This window comes from Kryptolebias marmoratus, linkage group LG16 (genome assembly GCF_001649575.2).
Source record: "Kryptolebias marmoratus isolate JLee-2015 linkage group LG16, ASM164957v2, whole genome shotgun sequence".
Taxonomy (NCBI): Eukaryota; Metazoa; Chordata; class Actinopteri; order Cyprinodontiformes; family Rivulidae; genus Kryptolebias; species Kryptolebias marmoratus.
The window spans coordinates 7,170,334-7,188,519 of record NC_051445.1 but is presented as its reverse complement, the minus strand read 5'-3'; the positions used below and the strand labels follow the sequence as shown (position 1 = coordinate 7,188,519).

The 18,186-nt window shown below is 38.2% G+C and overlaps 2 protein-coding genes across 2 annotated transcripts; both read left to right on the top strand.

The window, feature by feature from the left end:
- The first annotated feature begins 1,030 nt into the window (after positions 1–1,030).
- Positions 1,031–2,346, top strand: LOC108235487. The gene is made up of 3 exons (XM_017415519.3): positions 1,031–1,145; positions 1,250–1,308; positions 1,430–2,346. The coding sequence occupies exons 1-3, from the start codon at positions 1,093–1,095 to the stop codon at positions 2,140–2,142; spliced, it is 825 nt and encodes a 274-aa protein (XP_017271008.1). The 5' UTR covers positions 1,031–1,092; the 3' UTR covers positions 2,143–2,346.
- Positions 2,347–8,749: 6,403 nt separating this feature from the next.
- Positions 8,750–17,920, top strand: csf3r (colony stimulating factor 3 receptor (granulocyte)). The gene is made up of 17 exons (XM_017415275.3): positions 8,750–8,903; positions 11,012–11,106; positions 11,650–11,724; positions 11,984–12,277; positions 12,828–12,960; positions 13,099–13,265; positions 13,730–13,899; positions 14,032–14,182; positions 14,450–14,532; positions 14,676–14,883; positions 14,975–15,163; positions 15,322–15,423; positions 15,703–15,849; positions 15,939–16,079; positions 16,199–16,295; positions 16,380–16,458; positions 17,225–17,920. The coding sequence occupies exons 2-17, from the start codon at positions 11,055–11,057 to the stop codon at positions 17,705–17,707; spliced, it is 2,571 nt and encodes an 856-aa protein (XP_017270764.1). The 5' UTR covers positions 8,750–8,903; positions 11,012–11,054; the 3' UTR covers positions 17,708–17,920.
- Positions 17,921–18,186: the final 266 nt, after the last annotated feature.

Sequence of the window (18,186 nt, the reverse complement as noted above, 5' to 3'; positions counted from 1 at the left end):
CGTGGCGAAGAACCTGCGGTCAAGGTACATAGAGAACGTAGTCAACAAAATAACCAATTTAGGTTAGCGACTGTGGCTGAGAATCTAACCCAGTAGGTTTGATGCTCCAGCGAAGGTCTGGTCTCAGCTGAAGGCTTAAGTAGTAGCAGTTCTCATTAGCTGGATCTGGATCACCTGTGAAGGGAAAGGCTGGAGGAGCCGCCCCAAGGCGGGGCTAAAACTCCAGATCCCTACATTAATTACTCAAGTATGGGACGAGGGTAAAGGTGCACTTGCAATTACAGAATTAAATCAAGCTCCTTTTTGGCTTGTCATTCCTGACAGAAATAATTTGGGTGAATTATAGCATTTCTCCCACTGCCTTCAGCATCTTCTTTATCACAATTTGTAACTGGAAGAATCCAGTTCTTGCTTTTTAAAGTAAATTCTGCTTATTCAAAATGTAGTCTTGAGCTATACATGTTTATGAAAAACAAAAATAGGGTATATATGCTTCCATGTGTTCTCTGTGTTCTGTGGCCCTTGAAATGAAATAGGTCAGACCTAATTAGATCATTTTAGATTTGTTGTGGTTATGGTAATCGTGCAGAAATTGTATGCCATTATATTTTTTATGTCCACTGAGTTAGAAAGTTTAATTAGCTACCTGTTCTTTTAAAGATCTGAGATAAGCTCATAGGATTGCCAGATACAACAAAACAGATCAGGCATCAAAGGATTATTCTGAGAAAAGATTTACAAACTTCCACTGCAGAGTGGTAAGCATTGACAAATTACAATACTGCACAAAAATCCACAGAACCATGATGTCTGATTCATGTTGCCATCCTTAAATTTGTGTTTCGCTTCTCTCAAAGGAGAAAAGAAAAAAAATCGTGTTCTGTTGAATTCAGCAGCTATGGCACACATTTTAACTCATTTTCTGCAGTGAAGCTGTTTGCCAGTGGCAGACTGGATTCAGTGGTTGGGTTTTGGTCTCTATGACAACCAGCTGTCTGTAATTAGTAAATCAAGCCGGGGCGAGGTTTTAGGCAGTCCGTGTGGCTGCAGAGGGGCTTAGGAGTGGAAAGTAGCTCAGTGGATTGTGCTGTCATGAAGCTCTTGGTGACAGTGCAGAAATGTGTCTACCTCTGGTGCTTTCTCAGGTAGTTTAATTCTGAAGGTTTCATTTAGTTAAGAACGAAAAAAAAAAGAATCATAGATGTGCTGGATGGCTTAAAAAGTTATTTTTTGTGTGTGTGTTTTACAGCATTGCTGTGCTCCACTCTGTGTCAGCTGGAGGTGCTTATTGTGCTAAAACAGCAAGAGGTATGTGTGGTGTATGTTAAAAATATAGCAATTTTTTTTATTAATGACTAGTTAGTGGCTATTTTTGACATTTTGTAGTGAAATAGCACAGCTAGCAGTTGGTAAAATGTGTGTGTTGTAGCTCGTGCAGCTGCCTTGGGTTTGGAGTATCCAGGAGTCCATGGAGCCCCTGATCTCTCAGCACCAGCTCACCATGTCATGCATCCTAGAACTTACAGTTCTGGTACATTCGCTGAACCCAACAGGGACTCACACCGATACAATCAACCGAGAGGAAGCCCTTATGATGACATGATGTATGAACAAGTTCAGCCCAGGAGCTCGGATGGATTCTTGCTGAGCCGTGGCACATCAGTTCCACACGGGCACAACAGCTTTCCTAGAGGACTGTCGGTTAGAACCCCGGAGTCCAATTTTGAAGAGGTCAAATATGCTGCCCCAAGCCAGTTAGGCCCAATGACACTGAATCCCAGAAGTCACACAAATCTACTTCCGTTTGTCTACAGTAAGCATGACCTTGGCGTTGATGAGTCTGCCCCAAATGGACGTTACGCGCCCTTGAGTGAATTCCCCGTGCCCCAAAGCTGGGGTCACTCTACTTACAATAGTCCAACCTGGAACACCCCGAGGAGAGACTCCCCCGTATTTTATTCATCTCGCCTCTTCTCAAAAGACAGAGTGAGGAATAGAGCTCCTGTGTATGGTCGTAGGAAGATGATTTGGTTTCCTGGCCAACTTGGCTCCCAGCCACCCAAAGTCCTCAACACCAAACTGTTTGTTCCAGGTAAAACAGTTCTGAAGAATACGAGGCCAGACTTCAAAATTGTGCCGTAAACAGGGGCTTGACTCTACATAGCTGTCTTGTCAGTTTGTGTCCTTGTGACAGAGGTTACCAGGAAAGCCCTTTTCTAAGGTAGAAGAGGGGACAGCATGACTTCAGAATATCTTATGCAGTTTTTTTTGGGGGGGTGGGGGCTCTTCAGATTTGGAACTTTTACAAAAGTTCATGAATTGTTGCTTCCTCACCTGTACCTGCAAAATGAGCCATGTTCTCCCTTTTTAAATATAAAACTGCTTAAAATTCCAAATGGTGCTTTATTTTATTTTTTCCTCCCTTCCCTTTTCACAAATGACACACTAAGGTCTATATGTTACCAGAGTGCCATCTGTTGGCTCTAATGGGAAGAAAACATTTTTGGCTCACAATATTTTACACAGGTGTTGATTAACAGAAGGTCAGCCATTGACCAATTCCTTAGTCTGTTTTACAATCTGTTTCTGAGTACAAATTGTGTTTCTAATTTCTACAAATAGCTTTAATGTTTAAGGGGTGGCATGTTGTTCTGTTCTGACAAGACAAAATAAAAACAAGGTCACCTGCAAACTTTTGCATATTTTATTAAATTAAAAGCCTAGAATTGCATATCCCTGGCTGCCTTTCATACCAGAGTTTGTGTTGAGAATGGTGGCATTGTTCAGTTCAACTTTATTTATCCCCAGCTGGGCAAATGGAAGAAGCTGTCCTTGTCCAACCTGTTATCTTCCATCTTGTGCGATATTGCAAGATATCACTTAATGTGTGAATGACTCTCAGGTCACATCAAATGTTAGCTCTATTGGTAAAATTAAATGTTGTATTTGCTAATGTTGATTAGCTGTGGTGGCCATTTTGATTGGTTTATCAGTACATCCCAATGAGTACTTTGAGAGTTTCATTAACATTTAGTCATGAGAGACTTTGTTTGTCTCTGTTACCAAATTACTGTCCATCACCTTTCAAGGGCGGGTGATGAAGAACGAGGTTAAAAAAGATTATTAAAGTGTCTCTCTATCCCGTGGTTTTGATTACCCACAGAGTTTGAGTGTGTTTGAAGGCAGGTGGGTAAGGTCATTCACTGATCGACCCCCATAAATCAATCAGTTTTGGTGGGGGGCAGAGAGTGAGTTGGTTATGAGCAGTCATTTGGAACAGGACTGAGGAAAATGAGTGGCAGAACAAAGTAAAGCAATCTTGTGTGTGTGTGTGTGAGGAGCAGAAAGGAAGGCGGTCGAGCAGCCATACATCATAAAGACATCAGGCTGGGCAGAACTACAGGACTTCACTCAGCAGCAGAGACAAGAAGTCACATTCGGCTTCATTTAAAACAGAATAGATCTTGCATGAAATATTTTGATCATGTGCTCTCAACAAATGAAAAGCCTCTCTTAATATGAGTTTTATTCTTCTACCTTTTGTTGTGAGACACCACGTGACCTTATCTTTGATCAATAACTATTTGTATGACTTCAAAAACAGGAAAAATGACACCTGGTAGAGAACAGTGGGCCAAAGAATACAGCTTTCACTCAAAATGTGTCATCCTGAGTTCATCTAAAGTTCATTTCATTTTCACTGATGAACTCTGGAGGTGTTCATAATATACTAGTAATTTTGTCTGGACTCTTTGGAGTTTCTGATCACACGTGTAGGTCACAAAACAAGATTATCTGAAGAAGATTCTCTCATAGTCAATCTGATCTGCCTGCAATGTCCAGTAGATGATGCAAAATGTATGTTGAGGTCAGTGTGTTTTAGTGCAATACATCAAGAAGTGTGGCTGTGACTGTTTTTCTGCTAAAACACCCCATGTATCTGATATCTACAAAATAAAGGAGCCAGAAGAAAGCAACATACAGATCAGCAGATAAGGGTACGGATGTTTTACCCAGGACTGGACGAACAAATGTTCCCAAAAGGTCAGGAGTGAATACACCAGAGATTACTTTTACGTGTCACCCCTACAAAATGTTTCTGAAATAAATTCAGGGCAGCACTGAACAGTTGACAATCCCTGCAGCAAATAAAAAAAAGCAGCATAACAATTGATGGGTAAGTCTATTGTAGTTTTTAAGGTCCCTGAGACAAATGTAAACTAAATCCTTCTCTCCAGTTTTATAAAATATTTACAGGTATTTATTGTGGAACAACTGAATCATTTTTTCTCACATTTACATTTTTCCAAATGCTGTAATGATACAGAATCCATTCCACGCTGACTCCTACACACTTCTTTGTGCAGGAGTTTTTGTCTGCGAGCCAGACTGGCCTAGCTCGGGAAGTGACTGGGCTCTTTATCATGTCTGCTGCGGAGAGCAAAATATGGAAACACAGGAACTTCATTTGTCTGTACTGCCCTGAATAATAGCTGCTATTGTGTGTTTTGAAAGTAGCAAATGAGATGAACTTCTAAATAGCTGCATGCGACGGCCACTTTGGCAGCTACACTTGGTACATTTAGCAAAGAGCAGCGGCAACAATAAATATCACTGCAGACCACACAAAAACAAGCCACACATGCAGGAACAGCCTTTTGGCTCCTATTCGTTGTTTATTTTTTTACCTTGAATAAAGATTGGGGTGGTACTATTTATGCTTCTTGTTTTATTTTTATGTTGTGTTTTGACAGAAATCGTCTTTAGTCAATTAATTAACAACTTGAAGTATGTGTCATTTTTTTAAATGAAAGGCCTAGCATTCCTTGAAGGGATGCATATCTCCTGCTCCTTTCATTTTAGAGTTACAGACTAAGATCATCTTGTGTATAGAAATGACAGAGCTGTTTTGGTCCTGGAAAATGTTACGCACAATCTCATGCAATATTTTGACATGTTGTGCTCAGAGTATGTGTTGGGAATGGCTCTAACCTACTACCACACCCAATTTTAGCTCAACATTTGTAAAAAATTGTCTAAGTTTAAGCCATTTATGTGGTTTCTGAAGTGAACTAGCTGTGGAAGCCATAAAAGTTTCATTCAAATTTGTTCGGTGGTTTCTGAAATAGTTTGGAGATATGCACCAGCTCCCCGTGACTTGGAAAAGAGAAGCGGGTAAAAAAATGGATAGATGGATGGTTTCTGAAATATTTTGCTAATAGACAGACAGAGTTGACTCAGAATAGTTATAGGCAATATATAAATATGTATATATTTTGCATAAGCTATTGGTGCTCAGAATATGTGTTGGGATCAGTCTTGGTACCGCATCAATTTTTGCTTCATATCTTTAAAACTGCCTTTTTTGTGTTTTTTTAGGTCAGTTGGCTGTGGCAGCGGTCTTGAATCAAGCTGACATGAAACTTGATTGTAGATGTACATTCAATTACTGTTTTCTGCCATTCTCATTAAAATTGTTCTAGAGGTTGATGGGATATTGTAATAAGAGAGAGACAAGCACACAAATACAGGCAAAAACAATATTGTCAACCTTTGCGTTTCGGCGGCGGGCGATAATAAAACCCACTGCAGTTTTATAAAAGCTGTGTGGAGCCCTCTGGGCGGGTTGCACCATCTACTGTACATAATGACACGCACCTCTTTCAAAGCAACGACTGTCGCCCTTCACACAAACTCAGAAAATGAGGTAGCCAGAATGAGGATATGTGCTTGTGTGATTTGTAGTGTGTTGTATTTCCTCCTCCAATATATGCTGCCCTCCTCTTGTTGTCCCACTCGAGGCTCTCGGTGAGCCAGCTATAGCCTGCCAACACAACTGACCTGTGCTAAGGGGGAAATCAATAGTCAATTCCATTTTGCAGCCAGTGTGTGACAGGTACTAGATAGGAGTGGATTGGGTGCATGTAAGGAGCAGGAGCGTGAGTCTGAGCTTGTTTGACCCTCTCCTCTCCCACAAGTACACAGTGTCTCATGTGCTCACTCTTGCAGCCCTTACAGTGGACACAGCAGCGAGACACAAGTCCTGCTTTTCTTTGGGCGTGAAACTATAGTTTAGATATTTTTTTGAAGTGGGGTTCTGTAGAAGGGTTATAAATTATTAATATCTTACCTGTTGTACAAACCCAATTCTGAAAAAGTTTGACTGCTGTGTAAAATGTAAAAAAAAAAAAAAAAAAAAAAAGATTCCAATAATTTGCAAATCTCTTAAACCCATATTTTGTTTGCAATTTGACATAAACATATAAAATGTTTAAACTAAGAAATTGTTCCATTATTCCAAAAAACTAAGATCATTTTGAATTTGATGATGGAAAAACATCTTAAAGTTGGGACAAAAGAACAAAAGGTTGTAAAAGTAAGAGGTATAAAAGATACAAACAAAATTAAACTTAAAATTATCTTTTTTTTTTTAAATGGTACAATTTCTTCGATTAAACATTAGATTTTTTTATTATGCTAAATTATCAGTAAAACATAGGTTTTTGCAGCTCAAAGTATAAACATTTTAAAGCAGTTTATGTTTTAAAAACCCGCTGTGTCTATTTTCCATCATTTATTCACATAAAAGTCTGTGGGAATTTAACAAAGACTGTATTGGTCTGGGGTAAGATTGTTCAGTGTGAAATATGGGTTGCAAAACAGAAAGTTTACGTGTACGCTGCTAGAGTAAGTGTCTTGTGTAAGCGCATGTGATGTAAAAGTTTATGAAATAGTTTTTGCATGAACCACTAGAACATTTTGAGGCTTGAGTTGTATAATTTCCTATTCCTTTTTTTTCTTTAAGAAAATAAAAACATGCATATTTATGCATATAATGTATTCATTAAAGTGGGAATATGTGAAATGTACTGAACTGAGTGGGTTACATTTTGTAAATAGAAGAAAGTGAAAAGATTTTTTATATTTGAATGTAAGCCTTCATGGTTAGCAGAAGCCATGACTGCAGCTGATGTGGTTAAAGTTACCCACAATAATTCTTTGTACAGCGGGAGATGAATATGAAATTATATTTTCGGCAGTATCTAATTTGAGGACAGCCACATCTCTAATGTGAGTAAGAATCTGAAGAGGAGAAACAGCGTTCTGTTAAGTACAGTACAAGAACCGTAATCAAACCTAGCAAAGCTTCATCAGTTCAGCTTAGCTCCGGGACCCTCAGCTAATTTTACTGCTCACTGAAACGTTGCGTGTAAAACCCAGTGGATGGAGAACACTTTGTTCATTACTGCTGATTAGGAAATAAGATCAGGCAAAATGTGTCAACTCATGATAACCAGTTAATGTGTTTTTAATTAGTGCCTACTTTTCTCTCCTCCCGTTGATTCCTGTTCAGAAACCCGCTGCACAGCGTGTTCAGTTCCTCCTCCAGCGGCCTCTTGATTAAGCGCTGGCCTCCATGATGATTTTGAGGGCAGCTTAGTCACTGAGCAGAGATGCAGCTGTTAGATTAAAAGTTTAGTGGTTGCGCTTACTCCCGAGCCTTTGCTCACCATTTGAAATAAGGCCTCATCAACAGAATCATTTCACAATTTATTAAGCTAATAAATGGGATATGGCAACCAGTTTCAAGTGCCCTTGGGAGAGTTAAGACAAAGCTTACAATGCAGTTTAAAAGCTTGTTCTGTAATCGTGCTGACGAAGGTGTGGACAGGCTCAGAGAGGGAGGTGGCTGCAGCCTTGGTGATAAAGCAGATCTGCTACTGAAAAGGTCACTCTTAACACCAAAGGGTCAGCCTGTGACAGAATGATCACATTCTTGTTAAAAGAGGGCTCCCTGGATGCTCGTTGTAGGACATTTGACAGCTGCCATATTAACATCATATGGAAACACCACTGAGTGAAGGTGAAAAAACCTCCATCACTCAGGCAGAAAGCCTGGGCCCCTCACTTAGTCACATTTATGGGTTAGTTAGAGGTTCAGAACTCTTAAAGTGAGGCTCTGTGGAAAATATATGAACAAAAAATATCTTACCTGGGGCACAAGACCAGAGTGGGTTCCTGCCATCTTAAAACAGCTCCAAACGCAAAGGTTTCATAGCAGTTCATGCAAACACCATTTTCAAAACGTCTCCACTGCTATCAGTTCCACCTTCCATGGTTATTTTGGCAGAAATATTATGATATTCTTGCCTGGAGTGATCCAAGCTGCAGCAGAAGTGCTACAGCCAGCTGCTGCTGACGCTTTGTCTGCACGCAACTAACTATAGGATTTAATGTAAAACTAAATAATGCAAAACTGACAGAAATGTAAAGATTTGTTAAACAGTGTATGTGTGAACCAAATATTTTCCCCCGATCTGAAAAACTGACAGCTCTTTTAAGTTTAACTTTAAAATTTTAAAGTCTCTTCACTGGTTACCTGTTAATTTTAGATTTTGTTTTAAAATATTGGTGTGAACTTTTAGGGCTTTTCACATTTATTCTCTCAAAAACCTATCTGCCACAGGTAAGATATTGTTCATAACTTTTCCACAGAACCCCACTTCAAAAGATCTGATTTGTTACTGTAAAGCGTATTTCTTATCATTTCATTAACCAAGGCAATGTAAAATGCAAATCTCACCTGCAAAAAAATTTAAATTCTTCCATGTTTGAAACTTTAACTCAATCAAGCCAATGTTTTCGTTCTCGAAAAGCTTGCTCGTAATCTATCCACCCAGCTTCTCCTTCCCATAACAGAGCCCCATCTGTCATGTGTTTCTTCCTGGAAAGGAGTGAAGTTTCACAAATTCAAAACAAGGATGTTAGTGGTGCGACTGACACGCACACGCACACATTTACATCCTCCAGTCTGAGCTGCTTTGTGCCACACCGTTTCATCTGGTACCATCAGGGCTGATGAGAGCCTCTTGTCTTCCTCGGTCGGCTGCAGCTGCTGTGTGGTGAGTGGCGAGCCTCTCTGATGGCTCTCCTTTATCTTCACATCAAGCAATTTGCTCCTGCTTTTATTATGATACTTGTGCCAGATTGAAAATGAAAACTTCTCAAAGCTCTTTTTTTCTTTTTTTAAGTCACTCAGGTACACATTGGACAGCTGAATGGAAAATTTATCTAATTTAATTTCAAATGAATCTGATTTTTGGCCACTTTATATTGTAGCTGTGCCATTTTATTTTTCTTTTTGTCCTTTGTCGTTCACTTTTTGGCTTAGTTCAAATAAAATCTAGGATTTTAATAGAAATGCTAAAACAGTCTTTTGAAAAAAAAATTTCTTATGAATATAAAAAGTGCAGTAATTTTGTAGCTTTTAAATTTAGATGGAGCATTTATTTTGACAGTTTGGTCGTCATCGTGACATTCTTTAGGTCAGGGTGTCTGTTAGAGAAGTGTACCATGTTGTGGTTTGGAAAACCTTTATTCATGTTTTTTAATCATCTAAAAAGAGGATGTGAAGCAAATTGTCTTCGTGCTTCTCAGAGTCTGGGAGTTTTCAATGTGCTGACACAAAAGGTCCTTGTGTTTGAACTTGGACAAACTGCACTGTGACAGATAAGAGCTAAGATGTTAAAAAATATAAATGTGTTGTTTTTTTTTTCCTCATTTCAAACACGATGTGTTGTATGAGAAAAAAAGTCCCAAAAAAAGGGAACTACAGGCGAGCTTGTCATTGCTCTCAGAGTGAAGGATATTGCCAAATCCTGAAAGTGGGTGTTTTGTAACCCCCGAAAGCAACGGGAAAGGAAATGAACAGAAACCAGAGTGAAACATTTCCTTACACAATGTGACATGACTCACGGAGACACTATATATATTTTATATATATATATATATATATATATATATATATATATATATATATATATATATATATATATATCCAAAAGATATTGTTACTTTTGTATATTGGGAACATTAATACCAACACATAAAAAATACACAGACTAAATTTATGCTTTTTATTTGTTTGTTGACACAACACACTTCGAGTTGAATCCTTTCTCCTTCTTTGTCTCTTTTCTCTCCTCCTCTCATTTTCTCAGCTGCCTTTCTTTGCAGCCACAAGCAATTATCCATTAGCAGTGAGCGTGAATTCTTAAAAGGAAAGCAAGAGAAAATGGAGGCCTTTTTGCACACTGCTGATAAGAAAAATGGGAGAATTTCCATTTCTGTCACATTGCATAACAAACACCAAATTCTCAGTTGTTTTGAACAAAGAGAGGAGATTTTACAGCTTGAGCAATGGCTGCAAATTATACAAATCACAAGTAAAACTTCCTCAACTTGTGGAGCTGATGCACATTGATGGTCCAGATGTAAACATCTGCTCCAACATCAGAATGTGGTTTTATACAGCAAATCCTTTGAAGGAAAGATTGTCATTAGTCTGTGAATTTTAAGAGTCTTTTGATGATAACACACATTTTGTCAACATACATCTGAAAGAAGAAAATGTGGTTTTAGATTACCACCTTTTTGCAAGAATCAGACAAGGGAGGACTACAAGAAGTTACTCAATGTTGTGGTGTTTGTGACTGGGGTTTGTGTTTTGTGTTTGTCTGCATGTCTTCACAACATGTGTCTCTGATGAAGTAATCCTAAACAGCCAGACTGCACGTAGGAGGTTTTAAACCCATCGGGTTCTTAGAAACCTACAAAAAGTTACTGACAAAGCTGAATTTGCTTCAGTTTTATGTTATTTGGACATTAGTTGAGTTTTTTCAACTTTTCTTAGAAATATTATAAATAGAAGGAAAAAATGAAGTGTTTTGCTCACACCTACATTTATCTGCCAACAGTGGTTAACACTTGTTTTACAGCAAAATGTCAAATAGCCACAAAATCAAAATGTTTGCTGATGGACAATGTGTGTCACCATCACTGTTTTTGTAATGCATTGCTTTTACAAATTACCTTTTTCAACTGACACATAGTGTAAATAACTACTTTCAAATGCTTCTAAATAGTTTATTGATTTTTTTTTGTTGATTTCTGTTGAACACGTAATAAAATATTCAACACTGTTTCAGCTTTCTTTGTTTCTTATGCACAGACACACAGTCACGCTGTGAAGGCATGTCCAGGTGTTGCTGTTGATGCTTTGTGAGCTCAGAAAGAGATTTTTCATGAATTTTGAATGTCCATATGGTAAGCATTTCAGAAACATTGTCCTTAAAATTAATTCCAAGTCGTGTGACACCTGTGTCTGTAATGTAAAGCACAAAAGTATTCTTGAATTTAAGAAACACTTAGTTATTTCACATCTGGTGCTCAGTATGTTTGATGATTATTTCCATCTGTTTTACCCAACGGCTCCCATTTTAGGCTTTTCAAAACAACAAAACTTGTTCCTCTTTTTGAAGTTGCACAACCTATCTCTCTAAATCTTGTTTTATCTACTTAAGTATGTAAAAGAAAAATGTATTATGTTACTTGACTGTCTATTTGTTCTGTCTGAAAAGAATTGAAATATGTTTAATTTACAGGCTTTATGTGTTCTTAATATTCTTTCATTTCAAACACAAGATGACAAAAATGCTAGCTTGTCAGTGTACAGATTTGTTCGGTCTGAGCACCACTGTTGTTGCAACAAATTCTTGCTCACTAGAGTTCTCAGATGTGGAAACTGCAAACTGTTCAGTTTGTACTTAAGGAGTTAAGGAAATGCCCTTTGTTATGTCTGCCCAACAGGTTTAATCATGATGATATTTACATGGATACCAGTGATGGCCATGCTGGTGACATCTGTGAATGGTGTAAGGAGTGGTAAGTTCTGCTTTTAGAAAGAAATCTAAATCTAAACAACAGAATCTAAATTTAAAACAGTTGTAGGCCTGAAAATCAAGAAATAAAACAGGCCCTTGTCTGAATGAAGATTTTTGCCCTTTTCTCCAGCCTCCGTGCTCTATGACTGATGTCACAACTGATAAAAGAGCTATTTGATAGAACATTACTTCAAAAATGACTGGACTATCCCTTTAATAATTTGATAAGTTTTCTAAAAACTTTTGTTGTTTTTTTCTAGACAATGACACAGAACTGTGTGCAAAGATCCACATTTGGAGCTCAGTTGTGCCTCTGGGATCACCTGTCTCTGCCACCTGTGTCATTAGAAAGGACTGCCCTCTGGTCATTGGACAAGCTGTTCAGATTGAGTGGCGCCTTGGCTCTCACTTAGTTCCCGGCAGCCCTGTGGCCAATGAGAGCGACAGGGTTTCCAGAGTTGTTATATCCAGCTTCAATCACACCAAGGCAGTCCTTACCTGCTGGATCAAGGCCACGTCTCAAATTGTAGCAGGAATGGAGATTCGAGCTGGATGTGAGAAACATTTTAAGTTCTTTTACATGTTTTACATGTGTATTACTTGTTTATGATACCGACATTTAATGCCAAAGTTTAAAGCAAAAAAAATTGCACAATATGTAGTCCTCAAGGTATGTGTTGATGATGATGACTCTGTTACCACTACACCCAATTTTAGCTCAGTATCTTTAAAACTGAGTGAGTTGTAGCCATTTCTGTGTTTGCCAAGTTTGCTTAACTGTGGTGGCCATCTTGAATCAGGTAGACTCCAAAAACTTAATCAGTTGTAGAGGTTTCATTCAATTTTTACTTTCCAAGAGTTTAATTGAAATTCAACATCTGGTTCATGAGATATTCTGCTAGGAGAAAGACAAAAGAACACACACACACACACACACACACACACACACACAGACATGTGTAATTACATGAGCCCCCACCCTTTATGGCAGGACATTTTAAAAATTTGCCAGTTATTCTACAACAGAAATACTCAGCTGATCAACATACAGTCTGTCGGTATCTTTCAGTAAAACGTCTGTCCATCACTTGTTTTGATGATTAGATCCACCAGAAGCGCCACAGAACCTCAGCTGTCAGACAAACTTCACCAGTCCAAACACCCTGAGGTGTAGATGGGACCCAGGACTGCAGGACACCCACGTCCTCACAACATACACCCTACACACTAATATAAGGTGAATATGAAAACACTAAAAAAAGTTGTAAAAAAGCAATCAGTGAGGTGTGAAGAATATTTTATGCATTAGGTGCAAAATATTATATTTTCATGAGGTATTGCAATTGTGTTTTTCTTTTTTTTTTTTTCATTTCAGGGGCACAGACTTGAGCTATATATATAAACTCCCACCAGGAGTCCATCATTATGCCATCCCTCGCACTGACTTTCGGCTGTTTTTAGATATGACAATAAATGTGACGGCTAAGAATGACTTTGGAGAGGCAACTTCAGAATCCATTATTTTAGAACCAGTTAGTGCAGGTGAGAACTTGGGAAAAATTCAAAAAAAAAAAAAAAAAAAAAAAAAGTAGCTTTGGACAAGCCCTGTTATTTAATAAAAGTAAAACTCAAAATAAAACTTTTTTACAATTACTTTTGTTATTTAAAGCCTAAACATGATGAATTTTGCAACATTACTATTTATTCAGGATTAGGTGAAATGGAACAACTTCAAAAGTGAGTTTAAATCCTATTTGTTTTGCACTAAATTAATTATTTTTTTTGTCCAGATGTACAAATAAACCTTTTAAAATCTGTATTTCATCACAAGACGTCCTTAGTTTTTCTAAAATCACATCTTATTTTTGTAAAAGCTTCTTCTTGTGATTAAAACATAAAAGTAATCACAGTGACACACTAACTCTGGGCCTAACAGCTACTTTCTGAACAAAAATAATTCTAGAAAAATCCAATTTGCTTTAAAGCTATACTTCTTTTTTTGTCAGCTAAGTTTGACCCGCCTGAGATTGAGAAGATTGAAATGGTGGATAGAATGTCTGGATGTCTGAGGCTGTGGTGGAAGTTGCCTAGTCACCAGGATTGGTTACGTTACTTTGACGTAAGCCTGGAAGTCCGATTCAGGACAGCTGCCAGCAACCAGTGGAATGACCCACCAGTGAGTTTGAATCAATTCATGATTAAGTTGAGGTGATATCATGCAGTCAGTTTAAGTATCCAAACAGTTTTAGAAACCACCTGAAGTCTGCAATGTTTAAACTTGTATTTATCTTTGCATGATTTGTGCTAGATCTATCTGAACCGAGCCAGACCAGTCAGAGCAGTGGAACAGTGTCGTCTCCTTCATGGGACTGAGTACCTGGCCCAGGTTAGAGTCCGATACCTGCAGAGCCCCTGGAGTGAGTGGAGCAGCAGCAAGTCTGGAGTCACCTTGGAGACTGGTAAGACTCAGATCAATCAATTGGTCACTCAAACACTTTTCAATCTTTGGCCCTTTCTTTCCTTTCTCCTGGTCTTTTAAACATAAGCAAATGTCATCTTCTGCATCTTCCATTGCTTTGCTTTAAAGCACAGAATGAGCTGAAGTATTGAGTTTTGTTGCATTCCCCGACAGCAAATCTACAGAAGTGTCCTGTAACAAAAAGTTTAGCTTTCTAAAGACTTAAAGAAGAATCTCAGTGTTTTTTTAAACAAAGTTTTTCTTTCAGCTCCTACCGGACGTCTCAACACATGGATAAAGGTTTCAAGGGATTATATATCCAAACAAAACAACATAGAGTTGTTCTGGAAGGTAACCACTGATTGAAACCTGTTACAATTTGAAGCATTTTTATTTGCAATTGTTCACTTGTGTTGGTGAAGTGTAAGATGTCTCCTGTTGAATATGTTTTAATGTTGTTGTTTTATTTATTTATTTTGTTGTTGTTGTTTTAGCCATCAAAACAATTCAGCTCCAACAGCCGAAATGTGTGGTATGTTGTCTCAGTACGAAAACAGAATAATGGAAGAGGGAAAGTGTGCTCGACAAGCATGAACTACTGTACTTTCCAGCTTTCTGCAAGAGAAAAGCAGGTCTATTTGCGTGCTGTGAATGGAGCAGGGAAATCTTCCCTCAATGCAATTCGGATTTACCAACCTAAAGGTAACTGGGGTCTTAAAAAAATACAGGAGGTTTGGAAAATCATCCAGGTTTTTCCATGAGAGTGTTTTTTTTCTTTCTTTAATGTCTGTAGCTCAATCGGTGATACTAGATGTCGCAGCTGTTCCTCGTGACAACAGATCACTTTTGATCCAATGGTCAGCGGTGGTTCCTTCAGGCCTCAGTGGATATGTGGTGGAATGGAAGCCTTCATTAACAGCTAACTTGTCTCATGTCCAGTTTGAAAATTTGGACAAAAATCAATCTAGCCTTGTCTTAACAGGTACGTCAGGATGATTTGTATCCATTCATTTTGCAATTCTATCAATTCTTCATCCTCTCTCACAAGAAGTCAAACAATAACTCTTGGGCAAGAATTACCCAGTGCATAAACTACCTGTACACATTGTTATCATCTAACCTCTTCACTCTCATCAATAGGCAGCTTTGAGCCCTACAAGCCCTACAGGATCTCTGTGTATCCCAGGTTTAAGGATGGGATCGGTCCTCCTCAGACTGTTAATGCCTACTTGAGACAAAAGGGTAAGTCACTGTAGACCCAAAGAGGATTACACAAAGAGCAAACAGAAGAGCAAAAGTCACGCTGCCTCAACTTTAAAGTAGTGGGAAAGCGTTGGCATAAATTAGATTACATAAACTGTGCAATCCATCAAACAACACATTAAATGTAAGGAAATAACACCCTCTTGTGGAAAGAAAAGAACTGTTTTTGTTTTGTTTTTTTCGTTGTTGGTTGTTTGTTTTACTAGCCAGCTGGAGTGAAGAGATCAGCTCTAATATGTTTTTTTTTTTTCTTAAAAGCTCCATCTATGGTTCCTAAAATACAAATTAAGAAGATCTGGAGGTCACAAGCTGAGCTTACCTGGGATGAAATACCTTTAGAGAAAAGGAATGGAATAATCAAAGACTACAAAGTCATCTACTGGTATGACAAAGGACCTGTAAAAGGTAAGTTAAAGGCCTGAAGTTGAAGGCCTTTTTGGTAGTATGGTATGTCCTTATCCTTGATGTTCTCTGATGTTGGATTTTTCTACCAGTTGCAATTGCAGATCCAGAAGAAAGGAAGGTGATCCTGGAAAATGTCAACACTGAATGTTGGTATGAAGCTTTTATGATCGTCAGCACATTTGGCGGGAGCCTGAATGGGTCAACAATTAGTTTTAAAACCGAGTCCTTTGGTAGGTACTCATTTGGCAGTGGCTCTTTAGAAATATGAAATGACCAGAATATGTATTTATCAAATAACATTTAACATGACATTTCTTTTTGTTCTTTTTTTCCCCCTTCTCTTTCTCAGACATTGTAATTGTTGCTACGATTCTAGCTGCATTTGGCTTTGGAGTAACTCTAGTGATAATTATCACCTACATAACTTGTTTCTCCAAAAAGAAAAGGTAATTTCATTATTGTGCTGTATAAAGCTGTGACGCTGCGATGTCTTTTATTGTAAAAACCTTTTTCTGCTCCTCCATCTGAAGGCTCAAGGGGCACATTTGGCCAGCTGTTCCAGATCCAGCTAACAGCAGCATTAAAGTATGGACATCAGAATCCACTCAGGTATGAAAAGTTGACATCTGCTACAGACAGCTGAAGTTGCAGTAATCAGAAAATATGTGTAACTTGCAAAGTGTTTTCAAAGGAATAAAGTCATACAGATTTACAAACTGTAAAATAGCTTTCTGGCATATTAATGTTTAACATTTGGCACTTTGGCCCTTCTCGTTGAGTTAACAGAGTTTAGCAAATAAATAAATGTTGTTGTTTTTTTTTATTGGAACAAGAAAGAACTTCTTGTAAATGCCATAAATAAATAAATAGATAAGTTGTTAGTCTGTGACAGATGTTTACAGTTTGTTTTGCTGCCCCAAATGTATCTAAAACTTAGATGTTGGGGTGTTAGTGATCTGTTATTGACACTGGGACAGAGACAGAGAAGGGGATAAAGACCGGGACGTGGCAAAGGATCAGGCAGGTTAGGAACCAAAGCAAGGCCAGGCAAGGGTTCCAATACTTTCTCATTTCAAGTCATTTGTAAAATTTTTAAATTTGTATATCTTAACAAGCATTTGTTCCAACATACTTATTAAGGTTTAAGGTGTTCATAAAAGTTGGCTAAGAACTTTGATTTCTTTGGGTTGCCAGATATTTTAATGTTGACACTTACACTCATTTTTTGCCTGTTTGGAAAAATGCAGTAATCCTAATTGGATAAGGAGTCTCCAAACAGATGGCCCTGCATTTGTGCATATTTTAGGTCTGAGTTTGAATGCTGACAATTACAAATTAAAAACATGAATGACTTGATTATTTTTTCCTTTTGAAGTTTATTCATCATTCCTGGGACAAGGAAGAGCCAAATCCAATTTACTTGTCCCACCTCAGCTTCCTGGACCTGACCACCAAGCTGAGCCAAGAAAAAGATGAAAACTGGTTAAACAACACAGAGAACACCAGCGATCTTGGAGAGTCCATTTGTGGTTCACCATTCATCCCTGAATACTCTGGTTCAAACAGCGATTCTGTTCCTTATGCTACTGTGTTGTTCTCTAGTCCGAGCAACAGCCCACTCCCTGATGAGCCTCATGTCTATCTGCGCTCAGAATCAACACAGCCCCTTGTGGAAACAGAAGAATCCTTCAGTCCAAAATGCTATCAGAATGTGGCATCTAATGGGACACCAAGGGAGCAGTGTTTTTTTGGGCCATGTGATGATTGTGTTCTGGAAACAGAGGAAGATCCAACCATTGTTTGGGATGACTTTCCCTTTCTTCGAGCTTTAGCCATGACTGATACTGAAAATGACTAAAATTAATGTGCTGATTAAGACAGTAACTGGCTTGCAAGGTGTCAATATTTTACAATGAGCTTAGAAACATAATCCAAGTCAAATATGCAAATTGGAATTAAAAAAAAATCAGTTTCACATTTAATGATTTTGATGGCCATGCTTGGTTTTTGCTGTGTTTTGTATATACAATTCTAAAAAAAAAAAAATCAATAAACTTTTTATATTTTTCTGTGTTGTTGGTGATATGTTTGAAGGTAAATTTAAATTTTCTCTAATGTGCCAAAAGAGGAACACTCATAAAGTCGAAAGTCAGTGGTCAAGTTTGACGTTTATGGATGCACAGAGCAGGGGTGGAAATTAGCACCCGCAACCGGCCAAATGCGGGTAAATATTTGAAGTGGCGGGTGAATTTGATCAACACACACGCCACTGTGGCGGGTTGGCAATTTGAACAGAAAAGGTGTTATTTGTCCTCTTGACATATAGGGGGCAGCAAT

What these genes read in the sequence shown, in the direction of transcription:
- LOC108235487 (XM_017415519.3), top strand. Translation starts at nt 1,093, where the DNA reads ATGAAGCTCTTGGTGACAGTGCAGAAATGTGTCTACCTCTGGTGCTTT. An exon ending in TACCTCTGGTGCTTTCTCAG is followed by an intron (nt 1,146 to 1,249) that starts GTAGTTTAATTC and finishes TGTGTTTTACAG; the next exon opens with CATTGCTGTGCTCCACTCTG. An exon ending in TTGTGCTAAAACAGCAAGAG is followed by an intron (nt 1,309 to 1,429) that starts GTATGTGTGGTG and finishes TGTGTGTTGTAG; the next exon opens with CTCGTGCAGCTGCCTTGGGT.
- csf3r (XM_017415275.3), top strand. Translation starts at nt 11,055, where the DNA reads ATGCTTTGTGAGCTCAGAAAGAGATTTTTCATGAATTTTGAATGTCCA. An exon ending in TGCCTACTTGAGACAAAAGG is followed by an intron (nt 15,424 to 15,702) that starts GTAAGTCACTGT and finishes TTTTCTTAAAAG; the next exon opens with CTCCATCTATGGTTCCTAAA. An exon ending in TGTTTCTCCAAAAAGAAAAG is followed by an intron (nt 16,296 to 16,379) that starts GTAATTTCATTA and finishes CTCCATCTGAAG; the next exon opens with GCTCAAGGGGCACATTTGGC.